Source organism: Alternaria triticimaculans (assembly GCF_023758025.1).
Source record: "Alternaria triticimaculans strain BMP 0046 chromosome Unknown scaffold_12, whole genome shotgun sequence".
Classification (NCBI taxonomy): domain Eukaryota; kingdom Fungi; phylum Ascomycota; class Dothideomycetes; order Pleosporales; family Pleosporaceae; genus Alternaria; species Alternaria triticimaculans.
Genome location: NW_026055969.1, coordinates 390749 through 409224, shown reverse-complemented (window position 1 = coordinate 409224; position 18476 = coordinate 390749). Strand labels below are relative to the sequence as shown.

The window sequence follows — 18476 nt, the reverse complement described above, 5'->3', positions numbered from 1 at the left end:
AAAGAGTCATTATGAGGCAAGATGCTTGATGGTGCTAGATCATGCCTTCATACACACTGTCTACGTTCTATACGGCTTTCGCGGCGTTGAAAGAAGCGTGTCATAAGCTAAAGATAAATAACTGTGCCATTAATATTTTTACATTCTAATCTAGGTATAAGGTGAAGGTAGGCAATCTATAAACCCTGCCCCTCGAGACCAAGACCCACTCCAACATTTTGCACTTCGTCTCGGTCTTCCTCATCGTCCCCAAAATCTGCTGCCTCGCCATGATCCTCAGCGTCTTTCATACCAGCATCGGTGTCGCCAAACATGCCTCCTTTGTGCTGCTGTCTGCGCCTTGATACATCTTGGCTTCCCTCGGCATCATCCGAGTCGTCGAAAACCCTACTCTGCTTTCTTCCCGTAGGAACATCTATAATGTCGCCGCTTGGTCGGAACTCGAACATCGAATTAGGACGATCGTGACTGAATGGCGAATCACGGGGACGGGCTCTGAGGGCTGTAGAGTGTGTAGTAGCTTGAGGAGACATAGCGGACCACCATCCACTCAATCGTTTCCCCAACGATGGACTGTCGGGGACGTCTGGCTTCTCAGTAGTGTTTGCTAGATCAGCTGGCGCGTTCTTCTTCTTACGAGCGAATGTAAGGCCAAGAGGGAGATTTACGGGCGAGCTGGGCCGCGATGGTCCCGCAGTGGAGGAGGACTCTGATTCTGAAGCTGGGTATAGAGACCCACCGTCAGGGCCATCGCTCCCTGTGCGCTTGAGCAAGCTACGAAGGTCTTCTTCGCTGAGAGTGTTGACAATTTCGTCATCGCGTGCCCCACGAGGTCTGAATCTCCGTCTTCCTTCCTGAATGGCATATTCCAACTTCGCACGATTCGCGATGAACTTCAGCTTGGGGAAAGCCGACTGTTGGCCAACATGTATCATGCGTGCTAGTCGCTCTGGGGTTGGGTCCGTGAGGATATACAAAAAGTCTGAAGGTATGGACTTGGGCCAGATGGTAATGGTCCCACTGAAGCGTTGCAGCCAGAGTTCACTCCAGTCCTGGCCTAGTGGTCGCGGTAGAAGCTCGAGATGGCGAAGCACCTTTAGCCATTTGTTAAGATCGAGCTTGAGATACTGAATCAATTGATTAGCATGCGTATTGAGAGTCCGTTGTGTGGTTGACGTACCTGCTCTGTGGCGGAACCAAGGAAACCACCTCTCCATCCGCGTCCACGGCGATGGGTGACAGGTCGACCAACCGAGCCACGGGATGAGAAGAAGAAGATATTGATATGAGGGTTGACCTGGCTGACGATTGAAAATCGGACGTTGAAGTGCAGGTTCAGCGCTTTCAGTGGAATGTCCGTTCGGAGACTTCCATCCTTCCATTTGTGTCCAAAAGAGTAGGGTGAAAGAGTGCCGTCCTTGTTCTTTTTCATGAGGACGACGGGGTTGAGAATTCCAGGGACGGCAGCAGATGCGAGAACTGCTGACCAGACAACACAGTCCGGAGCCGTGATGTAGTTGGCTAAGATGGTCGGGGAATGGGGGTCGGAGGGCACACAAGAGACGTTCAGTATACGTCCAGTCCTTTGATATGCTTCCTTGAACGTCAAACTGCCACGAGTCATCCAGGCGCACTTCTTTGCCCAATCGACGCTGTCGAACCTCGCTCCAGTCTTGTACCATCTCTTTGACCATGTAAGAATACCTTCGTGGCAAGCCGTGATGCGATGAGCCAGAGCGGGTACGAGCAATTTCTTGAGTTCGTCGTCGGTCCTCGTGCATAGTAGTGCGGCCACGAGAGCTCCACCAGATGTACCAGTAATGACTTCGGGCAGCAATTCGGCGTCCATCAGAGCCTTGGCCACACCGAAGTGGTAGTATGCAAATGTCGCTCCTCCAGACAGACATAGCGCAGTACGACCGAAGTTGCTGCCGAGGTGTTTGAACAGGGCGCGCTTGTTCTCTGCATCGAGCTGTGTGGTTTGCAGGAGGAAAGTGAGCGACGTCTCGGCTTCGTCGACGAATTTCTGGACGAGGTCTTTGGTTCCGTAGTACGTCTCGCTGTACAGTCGGGGGTTCTCGAAGCCGACGAAGTTGTTCTTCATGGAGGCTAAATGCGACGTTAGATATGTTCTGCGGCGTGGGAAAGACGGGGCGCTTACCTTCTAGGAGCGCACGAAGGTCCTCGACAGCCGTGTGTTGGCCTTGTGAGGCTTTTGATCCTGGCCCGCTCTTCTCTTCTGCTTCGGCCTTTTCCCGCAGTTTGACCATCTGCTGGTGTACTCTTGCAATCGTCTTGCTGTCGTAATAGGCATAGTCGGCCTTCTCCTTCCACGACTCGTTGCCCAGATATGCGTCGAGCTCCTTTGCGCCCTCAATCCACTCTTGGTAGGATCGCGCATCCTGCAGCCGCTGCCTTAGTCTCTGCCGTGTGCCTCGCCATGTGATCCAGTGCTCGTATAGGTATATGTACAGGCGAGTAAAGACGTAGGCGATGCTGAGGAAGAACAGCCACCCAAGCACGACCAGGAGCAGCGGCCACTTGAGCAGCACATAGACGAAGCCTTCGCGCGTCTCGTCCTTGCCGCGTCGCGGGGGCGCCTTGCTCTTCTTGCGCCGCTTGACGCGCTGGTGGACCGGCCGCCAGTCGTTTTGGGCGGAGATGAAGGTTCGATCGGGCGGCAGAGCCGTGAGGTCTTCGGTGGATGGTGAATTCTCAGGCGCAGCGAGGGCTTTCTCGAATTCGATAAAATGGTCTTCTTCGACAAAGTCGTTCGCGTAGTCGGGCAATAGGGTGAAGTCGAAGCCCGTCGAGGAATATGGCTCGGGGCCATCCGTCTTCTTGTCTACGTCAGCCATGAGGGGGAGAAACGTCGGGTGTAAATCGCATCGTCGAGACGGTTAGGGGAGACGACTCAGGTGATGTCAAATGGGCGTGTTGGCATGTGAGGCTCGAAGCTTCGGGTGCTAGCCAGTACGTCACAGGGCCCAGGCCGCTCGGAACCCTTCCGCCGGTAATGCAGAATTGTGCATCAACACCACGTCTCGCCGACACCAAGCCCTTGCCGACCTGCGAGGCATGCGACCTCGATGCAGAACACTCCAAGCCGTCGTCCGATCGCGAATCCTTCCGCCCCCGCAATGGAGGCCTCGCCGCTGTCTGATGACGCTGGCCATCGAGACGTCTTGCGATGATACCTCGGTCGCCATAGTGGAAAAAGAGACTCGGCACGGCCGGACGACAGCGCAGTTGCACTTCCACAAGAAAGTGACATCGGACAATGCCGTCTATCAGGGCGTTCACCCGCTGGTGTCCCTTCTGTCGCACCAAGAAAACCTGGCTATGCTTCTCCATGAAGCTATGCGCTCTCTGCCGATGCGAGATGGAGAGATTCCTCCAGAAGATGCGCAAGCAAGCACGGTCGATCTCGCGACACGAAGGCTGCCTGATTTTGTGTCTGTCACTCGTGGGCCAGGCATGCGCAGTAATCTCTTCACGGGTCTTGATACCGCCAAGGGACTCGCTGTAGCATGGCAGGTACTGCGCGAGCTTCTCTCTACGGACTTGCTGCTGATAGCGATACTAGAAACCTCTCGTCGGAGTCCACCACATGCAGGCTCATGCGCTTACGCCACGCATGGTCAGCGCCCTCGAAGCCCAGATCGAGCCTGAACACAGCGGCATCTACGATTCGACGTCGATACAAACCACGCCAAAGTTCCCGTTCCTATCCATCCTCGCCTCAGGTGGTCATACGCTGCTCATACACTCGGCGTCTTTGACGGACCACCGCGTGCTGGGTTCTACAAAAGACATTGCTGCGGGAGAGTGTTTGGACAAGATCGCTCGTGTAGTGCTGCCTACAGAGTTACTAGAAACCTCAAAGAGCACCATGTATGGAGCGCTCCTCGAGGCATTCTCGTTGCCCGATCGCTCCCGCAAGTCAATACCTGACGACGCATCAACCCATGTAACGAGGCCACCAACCTATTCAGCCAAGACATACTTGGATACTCATGGACACCTATACGATTGGTACCAAGTTCCTTTGAATCATGAAGACGCTATGCAGAAGAGCGCGACAAAATGGGGCTGGGCACTCAATCGGCCCTTGACTAAATCAGGTGGAGGTGTCAAGATCAACAGTCTTGAGCTGAGCTTTTCAGGTATCACGACAATGGTTGAGCGCATCGTTCGGTTTGGCATGGATCCGGTCAGTAGAAAATTCAACAAAGTCGAGCGAACGGCGGCAGACGTTAGCCTTGAAGAGCGCATGGATCTTGCACGCGAGACCATGCGCGCAGCATTTGAGCATGTCGCTTCCCGAGTAGTTCTAGGCTTGCAGACTCAAGAAGATACTCTAGCCGTGCCTGCGGTTGTCATGGCTGGTGGCGTGGCTGCCAACTCGTTTCTCCGGCACATGTAAGTCTGCCTGCAGTAGCGAGAACACATAATTTCGTCGACTGGGATGCTAACGGCTGTAAGACTTGCGAAGACGCTTTGCGCCCATGGTTATCCGGATGTTGAGTTGCATTTTCCACCGCCCAAGTTCTGCACCGACAATGCTGCAATGATAGGTTGGGCTGGTCTTGAAATGTATGAAGCGGGTCACGTCTCCCCACTCAGCATAAGAGCGATACGCAAGTGGCCTCTGGACCAGCTGTTGGATCCCCCGGCGGACGGGTAAAACTTTGACGTTACATACCACGTGTATGCAACACAAATTGTGTGAGCATTTCTCGACACCTCGCCAAAACACAAGAACTCAGCTGTTGCCTGGATTGGCTTCTTCATCAGCCATGCATGCATCTATCAAGACCGCGTCGGCTACCGGCAGGAAAGTATGGCTGGCTTCAAACAGATGCCACACTGGCTGAAAAACTGCCAAGGACGTTATCAGTACGAGTATCTACAAGACTGATCTCGTCTTGTCTAAACATAGATGATCTGGAGCGTAGATGGACTGCATGGTACCCTGGAGTAAGTCGCTACCAGCTTCCACCTTTCCCAAAGCGAATGTTGAAATCCTCGCATGCCATTTTAGTCTGGACAAGAAAGCGCCAAGCATGTCCGCCTCCAGACCAGGCGAGGACGGTACACAGATAACGTTTTGAATACGTTGGGCGATGTAGAGCTGGATCCGTCTTATATGAAGCTGCAAGGGCATTGCGTTAGCGACCCCGGACTTCTCGGTTGTTCGCATGCATGTCACGATCACATCAAATATCCAGCAATTAGCCAAACAACGTGCACTTTAATTCTGCCGACGGTCCCACGTTTCGCCGAATCAACGCTCTATAGAGTACGGTTTATCGCTATATTTAGGCCTTTCCAGGTCATGCCACAGCTGTACCCGACGGCTATCTGGATATATTGCGCTGCGAGATCGAAAGCACGACCTAGAGCCCGGAACCACAACTACCAAGCATCGCTAATGCAATGTCTGGAGTATCGCACACGTGCAAGCGATGTTCCGTACGGCACGATGGTGTCTAGGCTCGTATCTTTCATTTACAGACAGTATCGTCGCTTGTGCGGTCAGGCCGGCCAGAATGGTGAGCCGAGCGAAGTCTATAACTCTGCCGTACATTCGCGAACATTGGGTTGATGCTGAGATGTCCTTATAACCTGTCAATCAATCCTTCGTGAGACTCTGCTGATTGAACATGGCTCCTGCAAGGAACACTGTGCTGGCACTGCTAGGTCTTGCCATTAGGTTAGTCACGTCTACTAAGCTGGCAAGCTGTCACTAACCTTCTTATAGCATTCGCGCAGCACCTGCTGGTTTACAAAATCGCCAGATTGGCGTTCTTCCGCCCAAACAGAGTGTCTCTTGGGACACTGGCAACTCAGAACCCACCGAAGAGCCACAAGAGCCCGTTGTCCCATCCAAGCCAACTGATGAGATTAGCCTTGGAACACCATCGGGCTGGATCAGCTGGGAAACCACCGGCCCAGCTCCCATAGATGCTCCAGAAGAACCTGAGTACCCGCCTCCAGCCAAGCCTACTGATCAATTCAGTATTGGTACACCGTCCGGCTGGATCAGCTGGGAGACGAGCGGGCCTGCACCCACACCTGCTCCCCAAGAACCCGACTACCCTCCTCCTTCTAAGCCGACGGATCAGTTTAGCATCGGTAAACCATCCTTCTGGGTGAGCTGGGCCACTGATGGGCCCGAGCCAACTCCTGAACCGGAAGAGCCTGAAGAGCCTGGTTATCCCCCACCTAAGCCTAGCGATCAGTTCAGCATCGGAAAACCATCTTACAGTATTACCTGGGACGGAGATGGTCCAGGCGCGTCCTCAACGCCTACACCGGAACCAACGCCAACGCCAAAGCCAACTTCGAAGTACTCCTCCATCGTATCTCTTCCCCCTATCTGGTCGAACTCCAGTATGACTAGCTCCGCTTCTGTCACGAGTTACAAACCTCCAGTGTCTTCTTCTATTAAGTCTGCCTCATCGAGTAAGATTTCATCTACCAAGAAACCCGGCTACCCTCCATGGAACCCATGGCCACCGAAGCCAACGACGATGAAGTCCACCGCAAAGTCCACTATGACGTCTACTAAGAAGCCAACTTCGACACTAAAGCCGTCGACAACTGCTAAGCCAACACCTTCCCCAGCTCCAGTCCCCTCAGCGACCAAAAGCGCTATCATCAGCCTCTCTCCGCCCAAATTCAGCGTGAGCTGGGATTTGAATAAGAGAAACGCAAAACCAACTTCTACGACCACCAAGAAGTCTAAGACGAGTAAGACTATGATGACAAAGACTACCACGAAGAAGAGCACTTCAAAGAGCACGTCAAAGTCTACCTCCAAGTCATCATCCAAGTCTTCGACTGTAGCTACAACAACGCCTAAGCCTACATATACACCCAAGCCCACCCCTACGCCTACACCAACACCATCTGCCATCCCAAAGCCCACCCCAACACCGACGCCCAGTCCTCCTCGCCCTTCCACAACCCCAAGTCCTCCCTCCACCTCCACCTCCACACGTTCAGCAGACATCACCGTAGGTCCACCCAACTACAGCGTAACCTGGGACTACGACGAGCCCGAACCAACAGCCCCTCCCTCCGAAGAAGAGCCCCACCCCTCCGACCCAGAAGAACCCTTCCCCGAGGAGCCCTTTCCCGAGGAGCCCTTCCCAGAAGACCCAGACTACCCAGAAGACGACTTTCCACCTCCCTCCCAACCAACCCAAGCAAACAGCATCGGACTGAACCCGCCCACCGTAACCGTAATCTGGGGCAAAAAGCGCCAAGAAGACGATGATGCCTTACCCACATCTTCACCTGAACTCCCCGCGGACAACGAAGACGACGACGGCCCCGTAGAAATCCCCGCCAACCCCGCGCCCACGCAGCCCAACAGCGTCGGCCTCAACCCCCCAACCTACACCGTCATCTGGGGCAAAGAGAAGAAGCGCGCGCCTGAACCTACTGCCGCCCCAGCTCCCGCTGTAGCAGAGCGAGAAGCCGTGCCAGCGCCGCAGCAGAACAGTATTGGGCTGGAGTTTCCCTGGCAGAGTATCTCGTGGCCGAAGCCTGAGCCGCCGACGTATATCTCGTGGGGGAAGAGGGAGCCGGTTGCGCAGCCTACGGCTGTGCCGAGGGGGATGGAGACGGTTTATGTTAGGGGGAGGGGGGCTGAGGCTACGGCTTGGAAAGGGGAGTAAGTTGGAGCCAGGGGGTTAGGTGGGTGGAGAAGAGGTTGATTGAGTAGTTGATAGGTGTGTGTGAAGGTCTGAGTGGGAGATAGGTGGATGTAGCATACATACCCTCGTTGATGTGTCTTCTCGGTATTCCAAATCCATCTTCTTTCCTCATGACTTCCTTTATCCTTCAGCTCGCCATGGTGCAACTTGATCATTATTCTCTCTACTCCCATATTGGATGTACTTCCTTTCGTTTCCAATGCCGCAAAACTTCATCACAAGACTGGCAGACCCACAGGTACACGCCAAAGTCAAGAAGTATCATAGACATTACTTGTTTACATAAATCAAGGCACAAGTACCCAGAGCTCTTGTACAAAACCCTAATTTCAATGCTCAAACCGGCAAATTGAACCACGGCAATAACGACGGCCGGCACACAATCGCAGCTAGCTTCCCGAGGACTGTGTTGGTGTCTACGCCCCCTGGCTACGCACCTGAAGCTTCTTAGGCTTCTTCTTTGCCTTCGGCTCTTCAGATGTCGTGGAGCCATCTGGCTTCTCATCTTTCTGCGCAGGAGCATTCTTCTTATCAGCCGCATCGCCATCTTTCTTAGGTGCCTGTTTAGTCGACTCCGTTTTCTTCAACTCTGGCTTCTTTGGTGCTTCCTTCTTCTCCGCCGTGTCGTCCTTCTTAGGCTGCTGCGCTTCTTTAGGCTTTGGTTTCGTGTCATATGCCTTGTCCTTCTGGTTCAGCTTCTTCGGTGCTTTCTTCGCTTTGCCAGATGCGACGGATGAGGCGAGGTCTTCGCCTTCTTGGACGTCTTCGACCATGAAGTTGGCTGCCATGCAGCGTCCGCCGTTCTGCTTGCCCACGTCCATGGGGCATGCGCTGAATACAATGACTACGTCTCGCTCGGCGCGGAAGCGGATGTGGCAGCGTTTCTTGCCCTTGGGCTCATCGACGCTGAGTGTCACGCCCTTTGTGCCTGCGCCGTCACTGTGGGATGTACCTTCGGATTGCAGAGGCGCATTCATAAAGAGATGAAGGGGCGTGGGTGCAATATTGACGGAGATGTCTGCGCCAACTGCTTTTGGGCCTTTCAGTCCTGCCGTCTCGTTGATCTCCTTGAGTGCGAGAACGAGGTTCTCGGCACAGCTACCATGCTCCGCTGGCTTATCGACACCGAGAGCAGCGTATTGGTTCGCGTCGCACGCCGCCGTCAGTGTATCGTGCGCACCAGGCGAGGTGTCTTCGATGAGAGTGACGATCGGGTTGCGCAGGTTGGTCAGGAGTTCGTCATCGACTTCGGGTACGAGTTTGTGCGAGGCAGCGCGCGTGTGGGGAAGAGAGAGGTACTCCATGGGAGGTTGCTCAGAGTTCGAAGGATTCGTCGAAGCGTAGGCGGAGTATACAGCGTAAGCTGAGGATGCGTACCCTGACCCGGTTGCAGCTACACTGTGTCAGTACGGATTCTTACAACGTAGTGTCGCATCCTTTGACTTACCGGCAATAGTTCCAGCACCCACGGGTGTCTTCGAGAAGTCGTACAACTGCTCCGCGTAGCTCTTGTTCGGATCGCGGTTATGGCTCGACTTGAATGCGCTCACGACGGATTTGGAGTCTGGTACTTCGACGTTTGGTACGTAGCTAGAGAAACTCTTTCCAGTAGGCAGGTATGAAGACCATTTCTTAGTGTTCTCCTCATTCTGCTTCTTCTCCTGCTCAGGGCTAGGCTTCTGCTCTGCTTCCTGCTTGCTCGCTCCACCTTTGCTGCGGTACGGGATAGAAGGAAGGTATGACGCCCATGTGCGCTTGTTGGGCTGCTTTGACGATGAATCTGTGCTTTCGGTCGTCTTCTCGTTGTTGGGCGTATCGGGAGCCTGCTCGGGTGGGTCCTCAGCAGCTTCTTGCTTTGAGTCTTCGGCTTTTTCTTCGGTAGATTGCGTTTCTTTACCATTGTCGTTACCATCTGCCCCCTTCTTCGGCTCCTTCGCCTCGTCATCTTCTCCTTTTGTCGCCTCTGTAGCTTTCTCTCCCTCTTCCTCGACAGCCTTCTTCATCTGCTCTGCTTCCTTCTTGATTTGTTCGTCGTCCAATTCCTTCCTTTCGCCCTCCTCGCCATCTCCATCGTCAGGCGGGGGTCCCAGACTAAACGCCCACATACTGACTACCTGCTTTCCGTATGTGTTAATGACCTTGATCGTCCTGCCTCTAGGCACAAAAGTTGCGACGCCATGGCGCGCAGGTATGGTCTGTAGTTCACCAGACATATCTTCGGTCGTATTGAACTCGTGCTGGTCTTCTTTGCCTTTCACCTTCTTCTTGCGCTGCTTCTCGACGGCCGACAATACAGAGATGAGCGCAATGCCAGCGAGAGCGCGACGAGAGGGGACTTGAGGCGCCGTGTTGACAGCTTGCATGCGCTAGTAGCGCAAGCAGAGAAACAGGATAGATGGATAGTTGGTAGACGGCCGTTAGTGTATCTGGCTGCCGGACGTTGACTTCAACAACGAGTAGTGAGGTATGGAGCGTCTACCATATTCACGGATCGGTGACGTACGTGGTGCACATCATCGCGGTCTGCAGCGCGCGATTCGTCCAGAACGTCGGCGGCGAGCATGGAACCCCATGTGCAACGTCCCGCGCGATCACCTTGCTAAGATCGCGGATGACGCAGCGTGGTGGAACCCTGTTTTGAGATGGGAAAAGCAACGGACAAGACGCGGTTGCGGTTGCCTCAGAGCTCGCTTACGCTTGTAGGTTTGCAGTAATCGCCCGTCAAGTGCTAGCCTTACACGCGCTGCTCATATTCGCTATCCTTATGTGCGCTTCCTGGGTGCCTGTAAACTAATGCGGCTTTCTCCAACTCTTACAGCGGCAAGAGCTATGGCGCGTTTGTCGAAGCGCCCTTCCAAGCATACTCGCGCTTCGCGATCTTTAGGGTAATGCCAACGTAAAGTGATGATCATATTGCACTATTGCTCAGACACGATCATCATGGTATCCTGTACTTGACCGAAAGTATGGTTCTGTTCTATTTTCGTGTGTGGCGGTACTTGGGTATCTGTTTGACGTTTGCGGCACAGTGCAGAAAGCTGCATGTTCAGAAGACGTGTCTGGACGCCACAGGCAGAAAAATCATGCTGTACTACACCAGGCGCATACTACATGTATGCGAATGCACTGTACGACCCCGCATTGAAGGCGCGTAATCTCTCAAACTATGTATAGCAGAATGCCTCCAACATGTACCTACCTAGGTCGCTAGGCACTTCAGAGGTATTCAGAAAGTGCGAAGATGGGTGATCCATCAGAGTCATGTTCCTTTGAGGAGTAAGTATGTAATACCAGTCACTTAACGTGGTGACTGACAGTGTATAGTCTCATCCGATCGAAGCCGTTCACCTTCTACATCGGCAAAGAGAAGAAAGCATTCGTTGTGCACTCTAAAGCGGTCGCCGCGACCTCATGGCATTTTCACGCACTTGTGAACAATGGCATGGTACAGTCGCAAGAAAGGTCCGTAGAGTATCCGGACATGGAGCCGGATGACTTTGCTCGATTTGTCGAGTACTCATATCGTTAGTAATTAACTATGTACGAACAGCATGTGAGACAAACACTGACTTCGTACACGCATCTTTAGGTTACGATTACACTGCGCCGTCTTGGACCCTGGATGAGGGCGCAGTGAAGAAAGACGATTTCGATGAGGCTGCCTACAATGACGAGGTCCCACCGGCAGATGACTGGGAAGTTTCACCAGACGGAGAACCGGAAGTAGTTCTATGCGGTGAGGAAGTCTCGGATTCAGACTTCAACCAAGCAACCCGTAGATTGCGCCAACGCTTCCGCCAGCGCGAATACCTCATGTCGCAAGAGCCCAAGACCATAATGCTTGAACGCTTCCTGCCCCCAGAGAACTCCGCGCCAGAACAAGATTTCACGCCTATCTTCTTAGCGCACGCACGTCTCTATACCTTCGCCTGCATGCGCCTCATCGACCCTCTCAAACGCCTGGCTCTACACAAGCTCCACCAAACCCTTCTCAAGTTCAAGCTCTACGATCGACGAGTAGGCGATGTGGTTGAGCTGGCCAGATACGCATATGATAATGGGGAAGACAGGAAGCCTGACGGGAGCATCGAAGATCTCAGAAAGCTGGTGGTGGAGTACATAGCTTGCGAAGTATCGACCATCGGGAAGCATGAAGCGTTTGCTCCTCTGTTGCAAGAGGGCGGAGAGTTTGTGGTCGATTTCTGGCGTATCATCGCTAAGGAGAATCTATCTTTGTAGAGGATGTCTAGAGTCCAGTGTAGACTATCAATTCTTTTGTCTCGAAACGCGAAACCTTCTCGTGGGTGTCTTGTCTTTCATGCTACGGAAGCCTTGTCGGTGATAATCCCATTTATTTCTGTTCTTGAACGCTTATTCCCAAAGTCGTCAATCTAGCATTGCCCAGTTGTGTTGCGGCAGGGGGCAGATTGGCCGTTGCTGTACATCGTCCAAGCAGATGGCCTGAGCCCGGAAGATGCGAGTGCCTGCCCGGATTTCGTCCCATACTCGGACCCCTTCGACGCCTCAATATGTGCAGCCTCAAACAATAGCGACGGCTCTGTGTGTTTGCATGATTGTCCTTTCCATGCAATCGCTCAGGGTGCCGTCATGACAAACGCCGTCATAGCTTTCACCGCGTTACTATCGTGGGCGCGTAATAGCTCCGTAGCCCTCGGCTTCGTAAGTTCAAGTTCGGAGACCTGTTCGTCCAACTGTCAGTCTATGCCCAGTGATTCCAACATGTCTGCACATCCATCTCTTTGCGCGTCTATTGCAAGGTGAACGTACCAGCAGGTTAACATCAGCTGCCTCGATCTTGACATTCTTCTTCTCGCCCTCCTTCTTGTCCTTTACATTCAGTCCCTTCATCGCCTTGTCTAGTGCCTTGCCATCGACTTCTTTCTTCGGCCCATTCTCGCCTTCTTGGGGCGCGTCGAGGGTGGAGAGGGCGGCGGCGGCTTTGCGGTCATCGGCTGTGCTCGTGGGTGCGTGCGGGTCGGCGGCGCCTTCTTGGACGGTGGAGGGCTGGGGCTCGGCCATTGTGGATGTCGCGAGTAGATTGATACAGTTTTGAAGGCTGGCAGAGCGCAGAGGGGATATAGAGGGCTTGTATAGACGACGGAAGATGGAGAGACAATGACGCCAGTGGATTGGAGAGCTGATGGTTGTGGGGCAGCTAAGGATTATGGAAATGTGGCCAATGGGAAAAGAGAGTGGCCGCCATTGGTTGACTTTCTCGAGTTATGCACGCTTCTAATTCCTACATTCTTGCACAAAACCTCGCATCAGGCAGGAACATAGATCTAACACACGAACACCAACGCAGAAGCGGCGATATACTCGCTACACACCTATCAGCATACTCAGGGTAAGTTTGCTGTGTTACGTCATGAAGTATTGCGCACGCAGTCCGCTTTTCGTTGCAGATTTTGTACCTTGAGTCATGTGTTTGCGTCCTTTGGTCACGTCTCCTTGCAGGCGAACCCTTGCCGAACTGCCATATTAACAAGTGACTCAAAGGTGATCTTCCGCGTCGCAACTAGACAGCCCTGAACTAGTCAAGAAGTGTACCTAGACACATCAACTGGAAGAGAACACATTATGGACAACGAAGGGCACGCAAAATTAACCGACTACGTTTCCCAATTCATGGCAGCAACCAGTGGCCAAACACAATCGCAACCAACTCCGTCGACGATGAGCGCAAACTCGACACAACTGCCGGAAAGGCCAAAGCAAGAAGCTGAGACAGATGCCGGCTTTCAAGAATGGTCGCCAGCTTGTAAGAGGAACCATGAACGCTCATTCTCCCGTACTAACAATTACAGCCTGGAGGTCAAAGCCCATCAAGCAAGTCGTCACATATGAAGATCAAGCAGCAGTATCCTCTGCGCTGACCAAGCTATCGAGTCTGCCGCCAATCGTCACGCCAACAGAGATCGCGCGACTCAAGGCCAGTCTCCGCGATGCTGCACTTGGAAAGTCGTTCCTGTTGCAAGGAGGTGACTGTGCCGAGTTGTTCTCCTACTGCGCGGACAACCCAATCGATGCAAAGATCAAGCTTCTGCTGCAAATGAGTTTGGTACTGATTTGGGGTTCAAACAAGCCCGTCATTCGTATTGGCCGTATAGCCGGACAGTATGCTAAGCCCAGATCGAGCCCGACTGAGATGCTGAACGGCAAGGAAGTCCCTAGCTTCCGCGGCGACATCCTCAATGGATATGATCCTGACGCTCGAAGAGTTGATCCCGAGAGGCTGGTCAGCGCCTACTTCCATTCGGCGACGACACTGAACTACATCCGTGGACAGCTAGCAAGCGGTATTGCTGATCTGCACAATCCTCTGGACTGGGAACTGGGTCACGTTCGGGACGAGGAACTACAAACCAAGTACTCGAAAATCGTCCACAGCATCTCCGACTCGTTGCGCTTCATGAAGACTATCGGTGCGGACACGTCAGGTCAGCTGCAGACAGTAGACCTGTTCACCAGCCACGAAGGTCTCGTTTTGGAGTACGAGCAGAGCTTGACAAGGAGACTCAAGCACCCTTCAGGCTACAAGCCTTCTCAGGCCTCAAATGACGGTAAGGGCTGGTACAATACCTCTGCTCACTTCATCTGGATCGGAGACCGAACTCGTCAAATCGACGGAGGCCACGTTGAGTACTTCCGCGGTATTGAGAACCCTATTGGTATCAAGGTTGGTCCTTCCATGAAGAACGACGAGCTCGTAGAACTACTCGACATTGTCAACCCGAATAAGGAGATTGGCAAGATTACATTGATCACGCGATATGGTGCGGACAAGGTTGAGTCGATGCTTGGAGCGCACATCGAAGCTGTCAAGAGCAGTGGACACGTTGTAGTGTGGCAGTGCGATCCCATGCACGGGTAAGTCGTCTTGGTACGCAATCTTTCATTCACTAATGTGTCGATAGCAACACGCGCAGCACGCCTACTGGCATCAAGACCCGCTCTTTCAACAGCATCTTCTCTGAGCTCTCATCAGCGCTCAAGATTCACAAGCAGCACGGGTCGTTCCTCGGTGGCATGCACCTGGAACTCACCGGCGATGCAGTTACGGAATGCACAGGCGGAAGTGAAGGACTTGTGGACGAGGATCTAAGCCTGAACTATACCACATACTGCGATCCCAGGTTGAACGAGAAGCAGGCGTTGGAGTTGGCATTCCTGGTCGCAGGACATTACCGTGCCGACGAAAAGCTCCTATAAGCCGAAACAGTCCTTGATAGAGTTAGCATGTCACAATGTGTTCTAAAACAAAATTACGATTCGTTGCAGCCTTCGCAAGCATCGCCCAAAGTAGTAAACCCTTTTCATGACGCGGGAGATCTCCACTACATCATCAGAGTGGTCCAAGCTTCACAAAGTCCCATACGTGCATCTTATCTGCCCCCCCGTTATCACCACGCATCTCAACATTCTGCAACTACCCCACACTCGACGAATTCCCAACAGAGATAATGGGCTCTTCGGCTTCCAAAGGCGCAAAGGCGGCGGGCTCTGCTGCTCGTAAATACCCTACCAGAGCCCCTACAAATACTACAACACGGGCTCCCGCGCCTTCCGCACCCGCACAGGATCCTGTAAAGGGACCGACTGTCCATCCCGAGGTGCAGGCCTCTGGGGAAAAGACCGAGGGTATGTATTCACACGCTGTCAGCGCATGGGGACACGGCACTGATTTCTAGTTTAGCTGTTTTACAAGATGCCCGCGACCCTGCCTTTGCATCTCGCCTGAGCAGTCTGGGTGCTGTTCAACCGAACCCTCATTTCTCGCCTTCGTCTGCCTCGCAATTCGACCCTCGCCGCAATACCTCGCCGAATCTTCCCTCCGATACGATGATGCAATCGCCACCGCAGTCTGCGTTCCCCGACCCGCGCAATAACCCCGTACTACGGGTACTGGAGGCGAGACAACGGATAGCAGACCAGGCGGAAGATGAGTTGCGAGACGTTGGTAGGAGAGGGTTCCAGGGAAGAACGTATGTGGATGCTGGTGTCATAACGTTGGCGATGATGAGACGAAGCAAGGGAGAGCCCGATGCGAGGATTGAAGACGCATTGGGAATCAAGAGGGGGAGACTGAGTGTGCTGGGCAAGGGCACGGTGGAAGCCGTAGCCTTGGGTTGATCGGGCGATATCAAAGACGTCACGACACACGACATATCTGAGGAAGGCGAATTGAGCGGCACCGAACGGCCAGTCGAGATCGAATTCGACCTGCAAAAGAGCGTACATATGTACATACGAAACGAGAACGAAAGAAGACTGTCAACACCAAGCTCAACCCTCCCAACCGATGCAATGCGTTACCAAGTCGTTACCCAAACGCCAAACCAACACCGGAACAAATGCAGGAAACTACCAGTTTTGTGCGCCATCATGATTCGTCGTGGTCGGCGTTCTCGTGGATGAAGTTGTTCATCGCCATCAGCGCCTCTTTCAGACATTCTTGGTCAACCTCGAGGCCGTCGCGCAACATCTCGTCGTAGCCGATGCGGACAACACCGCCGGTGCCCATACGCGCCCGCTTCTGGTTCCATCTCCGAGCGACTTCCCATCGCTTGCGGGTTTGTGTGAAGGGCGGGCATGAATCGGCAATCTCCCTACTCTCGCGCAGAACCGTGAGGGCGTTGAGGACGTTGAGGAATATGCTACGCGCAACAGTCAGTCTTTACCTCGATACAACGCAAACAGTTTTCGCTCGACAACATACCCTTGTGTAAGCTCTAGGTCATGATCCCATCCATACGCCACGGTACTGAAGCTGTTCCCCTGTGCCACGATATCCAAGAATATGAACAGCGACTCTTCCACACTTATGTCGGTAGTAATAGTCGATGCGACGTTTGCGAGGATCCAGTCGGAGAGTTCGAAGAAAGTCTTCTGGTCCATGTGCGCGAAACCGACGAAGCGCTCCGGAACGGTGAACATGAGCGACATGGCACGTCGCGCACCCATGGCCTCTATACAATCCATTTGGCCGGGGAGATGTGAAGTGCGTCGAGAAAGACCGAGACGTGTGGTTGAAAGTGGATGTGGTGATGTGCCGGCAGCGTGCCCAGATGGTTGGTTGGTTGGTGGGTGGGTGGTGGAAAGCGGAGTCGGGAAGACGTCAGGTGAGAAATGAGGAGTAAGGCTGAGAATGGATGATGAACAGATCCAGCTGCATGCAAGACTGCGGATACCGGCAAGAAAGAATACCCAATTCCAACAACACAAACCCCTTGGTTACTGCAGTTAATTATTCCGCGGAACAATTCAGACAAAAAGTGACGAGCGAGTCTAGACACGCCTCAGGAGAACGGACAGACAAGCAAGATGAGGTTTGGCACGTTTGCTCCAAGCTTTTGTTACGCACCGCCAGCTGAAGGGCAAGTGAAGCGCGCCATCATTTGCGCGAGTTGGACAGTGGGGCCGTTGTCCGTGTTGCAGCACCTACCTGGGTCCTGCTGATGCGTGAAGCGTCGTCGTCTGACATGTGAAAGTGGGTGCACGCTCCAGCCGCGTACAATGACATCAGCATCCAATCACACGGGGTGGATCCAGACCTCGTTGCGGCATGCGCGACGCCGGAGATGAACGTCTCCGTGGGCTCTTGTTCCGCCGTCTTGCTTCTTTCATTTTATACGTGCATAGTAGTATTGCATGCTCCTTGTATGTATGTACTGCTCCTCTCGCGCAGCAGACGGAACGCGCGCCGAACTACACACCACGCACACCACAGCTTGAACCCGCGGCGTGGGCGCGAAGGTTGGCCGAGCGTGTGGCTAGTGCAGCAACGAGTGGGTGGAGCACCGGTTGCGGAGCAAAGAGGCTAAATGTAGCAGGTGCGTTCCCTTTCTGGTGCAAGCTTGGCACGCGTCTGTGTCTCGGGTATTTTCGTCGCTTCCCATGTTCGGGCTTCAGATGCGCATCGGAGCTAAGGGGGGTGGGTAATAAAAAAGAAAGACGTTTTGTTGACGTAGGTCGACGGAGATGTATGTGCGTAGCGCTGCCTGTGGATGGGAAATCATGGCTGAGCTTCGTGTGAAGACGCGTCTTGCGATGTATCAGGTTCAAGACATTGCCCAGCCCTGAAGATGGATGGTGGAGCTTCCACGTGATGTTCATTTATGTCTTTACCCGCCTCTTCTTTGCACCGGGCTTAATCAGGTGCGACACCAAACACACACACACACACACACGTTTCCAATCACAGCATCTCCGCTGCATACCAAGTCTTACAAGATCCATCTCACACATGACATCTCGCCGTTTCCACGCGTTCCTGTCGCATCTCGCCCATCTCAACTACTAGCCAGGCCTTCCCCGCCCCACTCTAAACCTTAAACGCATCGGCTGTCTACAGACATACCTGTAGCACATCTCGTGCGTGGGTGCAGCGATCCGCACCGGAAGAGGCGCACGCACAGCATGGGGCGTTTGGTAAACCGAGTATGCTGAATGCCAAATTACCATATCTCTAGATAGGAGGAGTTGCGTTGCGCACAGTGCAATCGCAATCTCAACAGTTGTGCAGGCAGGCACGTATCCATCGTAGAAATATCGATTGAAACTAACGTTTTGCTTCTTCCCGCTGAGCTTACTTACCTATCACGCCTGTGCGGTCAATCCCACGTCTAGATGACACCTCCAGTCTCCGCTGCTTATCCCCCCTCTTTCCCGCTACCCAAGCGTTCGATTCGATAGTCTCGGTCTCGAACGAATGCCGTTTGCTTTTCC

At 53.4% G+C, this 18476-nt stretch overlaps 9 protein-coding genes across 9 annotated transcripts; 5 read left to right on the top strand and 4 right to left on the bottom strand.

Annotated features, from left to right (window-relative positions):
- Positions 1-176: 176 nt before the first annotated feature.
- On the bottom strand, positions 177-2858 carry J4E78_007667 (uncharacterized protein; the record flags this gene model as incomplete). The annotated part of the gene is made up of 3 exons (XM_049368272.1): positions 177-1127; positions 1181-2109; positions 2162-2858. The coding sequence occupies 3 exons, from the start codon at positions 2856-2858 to the stop codon at positions 177-179; spliced, it is 2577 nt and encodes an 858-aa protein (XP_049219926.1).
- A 672-nt stretch (positions 2859-3530) lies between these two features.
- On the top strand, positions 3531-4687 carry J4E78_007666 (uncharacterized protein; the record flags this gene model as incomplete). Its single annotated transcript, XM_049368271.1, has 3 exons — positions 3531-3537; positions 3603-4422; positions 4486-4687. The coding sequence occupies 3 exons, from the start codon at positions 3531-3533 to the stop codon at positions 4685-4687; spliced, it is 1029 nt and encodes a 342-aa protein (XP_049219925.1).
- Positions 4688-5666: 979 nt separating this feature from the next.
- On the top strand, positions 5667-7688 carry J4E78_007665 (uncharacterized protein; the record flags this gene model as incomplete). Its single annotated transcript, XM_049368270.1, has 2 exons — positions 5667-5716; positions 5765-7688. The coding sequence occupies 2 exons, from the start codon at positions 5667-5669 to the stop codon at positions 7686-7688; spliced, it is 1974 nt and encodes a 657-aa protein (XP_049219924.1).
- A 455-nt stretch (positions 7689-8143) lies between these two features.
- J4E78_007664 (uncharacterized protein) lies at positions 8144-10090 on the bottom strand (the record flags this gene model as incomplete). Its single annotated transcript, XM_049368269.1, has 2 exons — positions 8144-9120; positions 9175-10090. The coding sequence occupies 2 exons, from the start codon at positions 10088-10090 to the stop codon at positions 8144-8146; spliced, it is 1893 nt and encodes a 630-aa protein (XP_049219923.1).
- Positions 10091-10968: 878 nt separating this feature from the next.
- J4E78_007663 (uncharacterized protein) lies at positions 10969-11966 on the top strand (the record flags this gene model as incomplete). Its single annotated transcript, XM_049368268.1, has 3 exons — positions 10969-11003; positions 11052-11251; positions 11317-11966. The coding sequence occupies 3 exons, from the start codon at positions 10969-10971 to the stop codon at positions 11964-11966; spliced, it is 885 nt and encodes a 294-aa protein (XP_049219922.1).
- A 356-nt stretch (positions 11967-12322) lies between these two features.
- On the bottom strand, positions 12323-12767 carry J4E78_007662 (uncharacterized protein; the record flags this gene model as incomplete). Its single annotated transcript, XM_049368267.1, has 2 exons — positions 12323-12427; positions 12516-12767. 2 exons carry the CDS (start codon positions 12765-12767, stop codon positions 12323-12325), a joined length of 357 nt encoding a protein of 118 aa, XP_049219921.1.
- A 561-nt stretch (positions 12768-13328) lies between these two features.
- Positions 13329-14960, top strand: ARO8 (Aromatic/aminoadipate aminotransferase 1; the record flags this gene model as incomplete). The annotated part of the gene is made up of 3 exons (XM_049368266.1): positions 13329-13509; positions 13556-14618; positions 14666-14960. 3 exons carry the CDS (start codon positions 13329-13331, stop codon positions 14958-14960), a joined length of 1539 nt encoding a protein of 512 aa, XP_049219920.1.
- A 251-nt stretch (positions 14961-15211) lies between these two features.
- On the top strand, positions 15212-15881 carry J4E78_007660 (uncharacterized protein; the record flags this gene model as incomplete). Its single annotated transcript, XM_049368265.1, has 2 exons — positions 15212-15389; positions 15445-15881. 2 exons carry the CDS (start codon positions 15212-15214, stop codon positions 15879-15881), a joined length of 615 nt encoding a protein of 204 aa, XP_049219919.1.
- Positions 15882-16131: 250 nt separating this feature from the next.
- On the bottom strand, positions 16132-16694 carry J4E78_007659 (uncharacterized protein; the record flags this gene model as incomplete). The annotated part of the gene is made up of 2 exons (XM_049368264.1): positions 16132-16405; positions 16468-16694. The coding sequence occupies 2 exons, from the start codon at positions 16692-16694 to the stop codon at positions 16132-16134; spliced, it is 501 nt and encodes a 166-aa protein (XP_049219918.1).
- Positions 16695-18476: the final 1782 nt, after the last annotated feature.